This window comes from Nymphalis io, chromosome 6 (genome assembly GCF_905147045.1).
Source record: "Nymphalis io chromosome 6, ilAglIoxx1.1, whole genome shotgun sequence".
NCBI lineage: Eukaryota > Metazoa > Arthropoda > Insecta > Lepidoptera > Nymphalidae > Nymphalis > Nymphalis io.
Genome location: NC_065893.1, coordinates 13645963 through 13655703, shown reverse-complemented (window position 1 = coordinate 13655703; position 9741 = coordinate 13645963). Strand labels below are relative to the sequence as shown.

The following is a 9741-nucleotide window of genomic DNA, read 5'->3' as shown; positions in this document are numbered from 1 at the left end:
CGAATGAGCTACTAATTGGTGTGATATTGTATTATTAGGTGTGTTGCGTATTGAAAAAACTATGTATTGAGTTTTACTTGGATTCAGAGTGAGGGTATTATAAGCCATCCAGTGATTAACCGTATTAAAACCTTCTTGTGCAAATTCAAATACTTCATTCCATGTTTTACCGTGAAATGTAAGTGTGGTATCATCTGCATATGATATTATTTTACACTTTCTTAGCTTTAGGTTACAAAGTTCATTTATATAGCAAAGAAATAGAGTTCGGCCTAAAATGCTACCCTGCGGAATTCCATAAGTGACAAATCTCTCATTGCTGATAACGTCATCTATTTTAACCTGCTGGGAGCGACCTAGCAGATAATTTTGTAAAAGTTGTAGTTGTCTATCTCTAATGCTTAAACTGTTTAGCTTCTCGATCATTTTATTCAGAGACTGTATCGAATGCCTTTTGAAGATCAATAAAAATAGTTAGGCATTTTTCTTTATTGTCTAACTTCATCATCATCATCATCATCACCAGCCGAAAGACGTCCACTGCTGGACAAAGGCCTCCTCCAAGGATTTCCACGTTGGCCGATCTTGCGCTGCCCGCATCCAACGGCTTCCCGCGACTCGTTCTAAGTCGTCGGTCCACCTTGTAGGGGGCCTGCCCACGCTGCGTCTTCCGGTTCGTGGTCGCCAGTCGAAAACCTTTCTGCCCCAGCGGCCGTCGGTTCTGCGAGCAATGTGCCCCGCCCACTGCCACTTCAATTTAGCAATTCTTCGGGCTATGTCGGTTACTTTGGTTCGCCTGCGGATTTCATCATTTCTGATTCGATCTCGCAGAGAAACTCCAAGCATAGCCCTCTCCATTGCCCTTTGAGTGACCTTAGGCCTTCTTATGAGGCCCATTGTGAGCGACCACGTCTCTGATCCATAAGTCATCACTGGCAACACACACTGGTCGAAGACTTTCGACTTGAGACACTGCGGTATTTGGGATGAGAAGATATCGTGTAGCTTCCCGAACGCTGCCCAGCCGAGTTGAATTCGACGATTGACCTCTTTCTTGAAGTTGGACCTACCTAGTTGGATGGTCTGACCTAGGTAGACATAGTTGTCTACAACTTCGAGTGCAGAATTTCCAACCTTGACTTGAGTGGGTGCAACATGGATGTTCGACATGATTTTCGTCTTGTCCATGTTCATTTTTAGACCCACTTGTTGGGAAACCCTGCTGAGGTCATCGAGCATAGTGCCGAGGTCTTCCAAGGTCACAGCCATAATTACAATGTCATCGGCAAATCGAAGATGAGTGATGTACTCGCCGTTGATATTGATGCCAAGTCCGTTCCAGTCCAGAAGCTTGAAAACATCTTCCAATGCAGCGGTAAACAGTTTCGGAGATATCACGTCTCCCTGTCTTACACCTCTCTGCAGTTGGATAGGTTTTGAGTTCTGATCCTGGAGTCGGATCGACATGGTGGCGTTCTCGTACAAGCACTTTAACACCCTGATATACCGATAATCAATTTGGCACCTTTGAAGAGAATTCAGCACGGCCCAGGTTTCGATCGAATCAAAGGCTTTCTCATAGTCCACAAACGCTAAGCAAAGTGGCTGGTTATACTCCTCAGTCTTCTGTATAACTTGCCGCAGCGTATGTATGTGGTCTATGGTGCTAAAGCCTTTCCGGAATCCGGCTTGTTCGGGTGGCTGGAAGTCGTCAAGCCTTTGCTCGAGACGATTCGTAATGACTCTCGAAAACAACTTGTAAACATGACTCAGCAGTGAGGTGGGCCTGTAATTCTTCAGAAGGGTTTTATCACCCTTCTTAAAGAAAAGTACCACCACACTTCTGTGCCATGCTTTTGGCGTTTGACCTTTGGCAATGACGGAGTTAAAAAGTCTCTGAAGAGCCCTGAGGATCGGTGTACCACCCGGCTTCAGAAGCTCGGCTGTAATACCATCATCACCAGGTGCCTTGTTGTTTTTGAGTTGTCCGAGAGCCATTCTAATCTCGAAAAGACTGACGTCCTGAAAATCTTCAGTGTAGTGTCGGGTTAGTCTTGCTCTGGGATCTGCAGCATGACTACTGACAGGTGATTGAGCTGTCGTGTACAGCTGACCGTAGAACTTCTCAACCTCTTCCAACAGCTCAGATCTTGACGTGACTATTCTGCCATCCTCAGTTTTCAGCCTTGTCAGTTGACTCTGACCAACAGACAGATCTCTGGCGAACACTTTAGAGCCTTTGTTCCGCTCGATGGCCTCTTTAATGCGCATTGTATTAAATTGGCGAGTGTCGCGAGTTAGAGACTTTGAAATCTGTCTGTTGATCAGCCGATAGCCGGCAGCATCAGCTGGGGACGTCAGAATCATTTTCCGTCTTTCCTCCATAAGCCGTAGGGTAGAGGCAGAGATCTTTTTGGTTCCTTTTGTACGGCTGGTCTTGAAGGTCTTAGACCCAGCCGTACGGACAGTTTCCACAAGCCTGTCGTTGTATGTATCCACTTCCTCGCAGTCTGCTAGGCAATCGAATCGGTTTTGGAGTTCGAGCTGAAAGGCTTCGGGATTTCGGATTTGAAGAGGTGATGGTCGGAGCGTAGACTTCATCAGTCGGGACCTCTGGAGTTTAACAGTGATATTTAACGAGCCTCTTACGAGTCTGTGATCGCTCCCAGTTTTGACTGCATTGATCACGGAGACGTCATTAAATATTTGTCTTCTCGTCGACAAGATGAAGTCTATCTCATTCTTGGTTTTCCCATCAGGGCTCACCCAGGTCCATTTACGCTGACCTGGCTTCTTGAAAAAGGAGTTCATCATAAAGAGTCCCTCCTTCTCCATAAAGTCGGCCAACATCTGGCCCCGAGTGTTGCGGTCTCCAATTCCATGAGGTCCCACCTTTAACTCATCACCGAATCGTTTGCCCAGCTTCGCGTTGAAGTCCCCCATTACAACAGTGAAATGAGTCTTGTTGGTATGTATGGCTTTAGATAAATCCTCATACATGACCTCAACCTCTTCGTCGGAGTGTGTCGAAGTCGGCGCGTATACCTGTATGACCTTCAAAGAATACCGCTTGGTGATTCTGAGTATAAGGTACGCCACCCTAGCCGACACGCTCTCGATTTTCACAACGTTGTTAACGAGGTACTTGTGGACTATGAACCCGACACCACCTTGAGACAGTTGATCGCCCTCTCGGAAATAGAGAAGGTTACCGGATTTCAGGATCATCGTATCCTCCCCCTGTCTTCGGACTTCGGATAATCCGACGATATCCCAGTGTAACCTGCTCAATTCTTCCTCCAGTTCGATGATCTTCTCGTCGGTCCGCAGTGTACGCGTGTTATATGTTGCCAGGGCCAGAGGTCGTCGGTGTTGGTAACACGAAATCTGCCGGGGATTCTTAGCACCCCCTGCCCCGCCGTTACCACAGCTGTTACCAAGGCTAGGAATAGCAGGGCTGCCGGGGACTATGGGCCGTGGTTTAGTTGCGCGAATCATGAGGGGATATGCCATAATCGCCACGCTTGGCAGACGGGTTGGCGATCGCAATAAGTTAGTCATAGTACTCAGAGAGACGCTGCTGCCCGTTCTCTGGTGTATATTCCCTCGGGTTGACTTCTACGCCCCCCACGGGATGAGATGGGGTGGTGATATTCGTCGCCGTCACCACACGGCAAATTCTAAAGTCTAATTTGTCTACTATGAAATCCGCAAGATAATGAACTGCATCCGAGGTTGATTTTCCTTTCCTAAAGCCATATTGTGTATCTGCGATTAAATTTTTATCTTCCAAATATTTAACAAGTCTATTATTTATAATTTTTTCAAGTATTTTCGAGAGGGATGGTAATATCGAGATTGGACGGTAATTTGATACAAGGGTCTGTCTCCGGCTTTAAAGATGGGTATAACTATGGATTTCTTGAGAGAAACAGGAAATATACCTTCGGATAAACATCTATTAAAAATGTAGGTGAGCGGAGTCACAATAAATTCACTTAGACACTTGATTACCTTGGACGTTATGCCATCCCAGCCAGGACTACAGTTTGATTTTAGGTCGATTATAAGTCTACATATTTCATCTTTTGTAGTGCTTAAGAGAACGAATGAATTTTGTATAGATGATGTTCTAAAGGTATTAGTGGAGGTGGTTGGTAGGTTTGAGGTTATTTTTGAGGCCAGATCAGCACCTATGCTTGCAAAGTATTTGTTTACTGAGTTTACTGATTCCAGGGGTGTTTTATTTATATTAAGGTTCAAAAGGTTGGTTTGTAGTTTTATTTAAGTTATTAATATTTTTTATTACGTTCCATATTTTTTTGTTATTATTTCCAGCGGCTTTAATTTCATTTCTTTCGTAGTCCCTCTTACATTTTTTTTTAAATTTGATTACAAAAATTCCTGTAACGTTTGTATGTAATTCTTAGTCTCATTATTTACCTCTTTCTTTAATTTGTAGTGCATTCTATCCCTAGTTCTTATGCATTTCAGCAAACCTATGGTGATCCAGGGTTTTTTAATTATTTTACTTCGAGGAAGTCTATTGGTGATTGTGTTTTTCAAAATAATGTTTTGTATAAGGTTAATAAATATGTTCATGCACTGATCTGGATTGTTATTTATATTATATATCTCACTAAAATCTAAATTATTATTACAATCATCTTTTAATTTGTCAAAATTTAATTTATATGAGTATTTTAATTTTTTATACATATTATTGGTATTTTTATTCATACATAAAATAATTGGTTCGTGATCCGTTATTGCTGTTATTAAGATGAAGGTAAAAGATGATAGTTTTGTTTTAAAGATTATATGGTCTAAGCAACTTTTGGCTCTAGTAGGTGTGTAATATGCCGGGATTAAACCAAAAAATGACAGGACTTCAAGATAATTCGAAGTATCCTGATTTAAGTCAGCAATATTAATATTGATGTCTCCCATTAATGTTATGTTTTTGTATGATGAGAGCTGCACGAGCAAGTTGTGGAGAGATTCAATGAAATTATTTAAGAGGCGGAAACTAGGAGGTCTGTATATGGCAATTATCACCGTGTCTTTATTTATTTTTATTGTGAGGCAATTAGCCTCCTGCATGTTAGGTTCTTCTACTTTAAAATCTATATTATTATTCAAAATAACAATGACCCCATCGTTTTAATTGTAGTTTACTGAAGTGCTAAAACACGTGTATCCCGGAACGTTGGGGAGATTAATGACGTTAGAAAGCCAGCATTCAGATAAAATAATTATGTCAATGTTGAAATTGAATCTCGATAGTAGGACATTTAAGCTGTCAAAGTTTTTATTTACGCTTCTGATGTTCTGTTGCAATATTTTAAGATAACCATTAGGGTTCAAAATTATGGTATAACAATATTTCGGATCACAACATTTTAAGTCTGTTAATTCAAAGTTGTTATTATATATAAATGTTATTAATATTATTTAATTCTGCCATTATATTAAAATCGAATATTAGAGATGCAGTATGGAGGAGTCATGAAAAATGTTAAATTAGTCTCATACTTTTCTTGCTTTCGTTGCATAAGATCAAGTGAGGTGGGTATGAGCATTAGTAAATTCGCTATATAAACATTTATTATACTATAAAGTTTTATAATTGATTGAGTGCTTCTTATAATTGAGTTAAAAAAGAAAAATGAGTACTGAGTTTGTGATGTATATGTGTGAGTGTGCAATGTGTATACAAACAATAGATTAATAACTAAGAGAAAAGAATACAGTAATAATAAGCCCGAGTCGCTTATGTAGTCTCCAAGCGCTTGAGGTCTTGTTCGTTTTTTAACCGAATTGAGGGCTCATTTTCTTTCTTACGTAACAATATACTACCTGGAGTAGCCCAGCAGAACTTGTACTTATTTTTCGCAGCAAAATCTCTTGCAAGGAAATAGAGTCTTTTCATGCTTGGTGTAAAGAAATCCGACACATAAACTGTTTTTTGAGGTCCATCGAAGCTCAGGTGCTTGGTGTTCAGTCTGTCGCCATTATTGTCCTTAGTGAAACGTTTTGCCGAGCTCAATATTTTGTCCTTAATGATTACCGACGAAAATTCCACAATTAATGGTTTAGATTTCTCATTTTTTGAAAACCCCCTGTGGATGTTTCGTATTTCATAAGGGTCAATCTCGACTTTGAGCACATCACCAAGTGATTTAACAATATCTTGTAATACCTGCGTTTTTTCGGTTTTCAAACTCGGAATATTTCTAATTTCTATACAAGTAGCACGACTTCTTCTTTCTAGTATTTCTATTTTTTCCTCCAAATTTCTAATTTGTGCTTTGTCTTCTAGATTTTCTTGCATAAGTGTGTCGTATTTAATTTTCAGCTCATCGTATTTGTTACTCATGAACTCAATTGACGATGAAATTTGTGAGTTCTGATCTCTGATTGTGTTGACGGTACTTAGTAGTGATTCATACTTCGCGTCCTGTGCGGCTGTCCATGTAGTGAACATATTTTCAAATTTGCTCAGAAAATATTCCAAGTCATCTCCCCGTTTACGCTTTAGTCTCTGTGACCTCATGGTTACATTGGAATCTCCGGTTATATCCGGAGATGATTGAGAATGCTGTAACATAGGAGTAGGTGTTTTCGGAGGGGAGTGTTCAATTGGCATTTTTCTATATATGCCCTTGAGAAAGTGTCACCCCAACTTTATTTTTAATAAATAATTAAAAGTGATCGTATTTAAAGTACCAGGGCAGCAGGATTTCGCAAGAGGTAGGCGGGGCCTTATAAATCGTAGCCACGAAGCGGATTGTACTAGGCGCAAAGTACCAGGCGCCCCGATGAACGTATACCTTCTTATTAGCCAATAAGAAGGTATATACAAGGTGCATAACCATGCACTCCTATTTTATAGCACGGATTTATTGTTTTTAATTGTAACTTTAACAAACAATTTTAATCACAAACAAGCCATAAACACATGCACTCAGTAAGCAGTCTGAGAGGGAAGAGGATATTGTTTATAATATGCATAAATTGTTCAAAAGAAATAAATAAATAAAAGACCGTTGCAAGATATTAATGCATCAACTTATAACATTCGTTAAACCGAACGCTGTGACAATAATTGATATATTTTTAAGATAGTGCTAAGTTGCAATGCAGTTTCATAATTTTTATTACGAGGTGAAATTCCTAATAAGAATTGATTTTGTATAATACAACAGTCCTAATTGTCAATAAATCTATTGTATAACAATTATAATTAATGCGTCTCCCGAAGTCAAGTTTCCAATATCTCCAATATAAACTAGTAGCTACTGATCTCGATACTGCTACTGAATTCGCCACGGAGATGTAAATTGAGGAAACAACATACCGATTTAACTATTGAATCTCGTTCGATTCTCGATTTTAGATGAGATTATTTAATATTATACATAACATGTAGTTGAAATAGTCGCTACAATAGACATTGCCTTTAGTTACATGACCAATGCGCCGCTAACCTTGGCAGCTAAGAAGCTTTGTCTTTCGTACCTGTAATTACACTAGCTCACTCACCCTTAAAACTGGAATACAAGAATGAGTAGTACTTACCAGACAGGCACAAGGCTTTGAAAACCATAGCCAAGTAAATACAAAGTTTGTATAGAACGATAATTAGTCTTTTACTTTTTTAAATTATTTTATTTTTTTACAATATACGCATTATAAATGCGGAAATGTGTTTGTTGGTTCATTAGTTTGTGTATCATTCGCGCATATTGCGTTTATCGACGGGACTAGATAGAGGCCTTGTCCTGAAATAATACGCGGTTCCAGCAGGCCTGGGTCGCACTTGCAATCTCCGGTTGAGACTTACATTATCCAGGCACTTTAGAATCACATATTGTGCGTCGACCATCTATATTTATCTTTATCTATTTTTCTATCTAGATATTGAAAGCAAAATACATTTATAAAAAAATATTACAGGTTTTACACAAGTGTGTGTGTGAACACACTTACCAGATAACAGATAAGAGCAGAATATTTCTAAATAATCACCGACTTCTTATTTTAAAAATTAAGCAAATAGTAGCTCTTGGATCAATAAAGCATCCTTGTAGTTCATTCTCAGTACATGGTTGCGATACGATTGTTATGCATTCCTGGTTATCAAATCAAAATTTGCTTTATTCAAATGTTTTGCAATTATTCAACGATGACTGCGTCTTTGTGTCATTAAGGTGTATCGCTAATGGATATCATAACACCACAATATTATAAAAGATTTGGGCTACATATATTTGTTTGGTTAAATTGAATACACGCAAAACATGTTATCCGGTGAGTTTAGGTGTTCCAAGTCACGTATGTTTCAAGTACAAGATTATAAGCAATTTTGAATCGTCATGTTATAGTATTAAATTTTATGTAAAACAACCACCGACCAGTTCAGAATGCATATTTTAGCGAGAAGACAAAGGATAAGAATCACATTTATTACTTATTTATTAAAAAAAAAAACAAAGTTTTATTTTATAGGTAGGCGGGCGAGCATATTGGCCACCTGATGGTAAGTAGTCACCAACGCCCTATGACATTGGCATTATAAGAAATGTTAACCATCGCTTATATCGCCAATGCGTCACCAACCTTGGGAACTAAGATGTTATGTCCCTTATGAATCAAAATAAAACAAATTAAAATTAAACCTACAACCGTTTCGTTCATTAATCATACGTATATTTGTAATTATACATTAGCGATGAATGGTATTTCTGACTTACTATGTGACTTACCATCAGGTGGCAGATTTGTCTGTCAACCTACTTATGTCAAAAAATAAAACCTTGCTCATAATTTAAAAGCATTCATAGCAAGTTAAAATCGTCATGTTACAGGATTCACTTCAATGTATATCTACCAACAGTTATGACTATACGATACCAAATATTACTCTGTTGTTGAAGTCGGAATACTGGAATATGGTTGTGTGAGTCTAGAATAAAACTCTTAATTACAAAGGAATGGAAGTAAATTTCTTGTAAAATGATTCAAAAGTGCTCGTTAGAAGCTATTGGAACGTAAAATTTGAATTTTCGCTCTCACGTTTTTCGTTAAATGTATGGCGTTGGAACATTTTCAAAGCGTTTCTATTGACTTGTCGGATCCTAGATCGAGAAGGGATTTTGATGATGTAGTTTTTTATGTATATAGCGATTGGTACACCGTCTATGTTTGTTTTAATCGAAGCTCTATTGATGGGGGTGTGCTTCCAGTGCATTGAAATTTCGAGTGCGTTTCTCGTTCTTCTGTTTTGTGATATCGAAAGCTAATTTGTCGGATTTTTGTGTATCGATATTTCTATAGTAATAAAAAGTCGAAGAGTTCGTTTGTTTTGACGCGTTATACTCAAGATCTATCAATTAAATTTAGCAAAATTATTTGGTAATATAAACATTCATTTTTACTTAAAGGCAAAAAACTGTTATATACGTGGATGAGTTATGAGGATTTAAGCCATAATTTATGGCTACCTCGGTTTGGTAAAATTCTACCACGCTGCTCTAAGGCGGGTTGTTTGATCCAAACGTGGAAGATTTTCATCCGACCCGTGGAGGTTTCCTTATGTTATGATGCTTCACTGCGAAGCACGAGACGAATAATTATAACTGTCAATTAAGCTCATGAAAATTCAGAAGTGCTTGCCTGAGTTTGAAACTGCAGTTATCGGTTAAGATTCACCTGTTCCAAACACTGAGCCATACCAGC

The 9741-nt window shown here is 38.7% G+C and overlaps 1 protein-coding gene across 1 annotated transcript; it reads right to left on the bottom strand.

Annotated features, from left to right (window-relative positions):
* Positions 1 to 5773: 5773 nt before the first annotated feature.
* On the bottom strand, positions 5774 to 6649 carry LOC126769246 (uncharacterized). Its single transcript, XM_050487883.1, has one exon. It carries the CDS (start codon positions 6647 to 6649, stop codon positions 5774 to 5776), a length of 876 nt encoding a protein of 291 aa, XP_050343840.1.
* Between the last annotated feature and the right edge of the window lie 3092 nt (positions 6650 to 9741).

Coding starts and splice junctions, on each gene's coding strand:
- LOC126769246 (XM_050487883.1), bottom strand. CDS start 6,649: ATGCCAATTGAACACTCCCCTCCGAAAACACCTACTCCTATGTTACAG.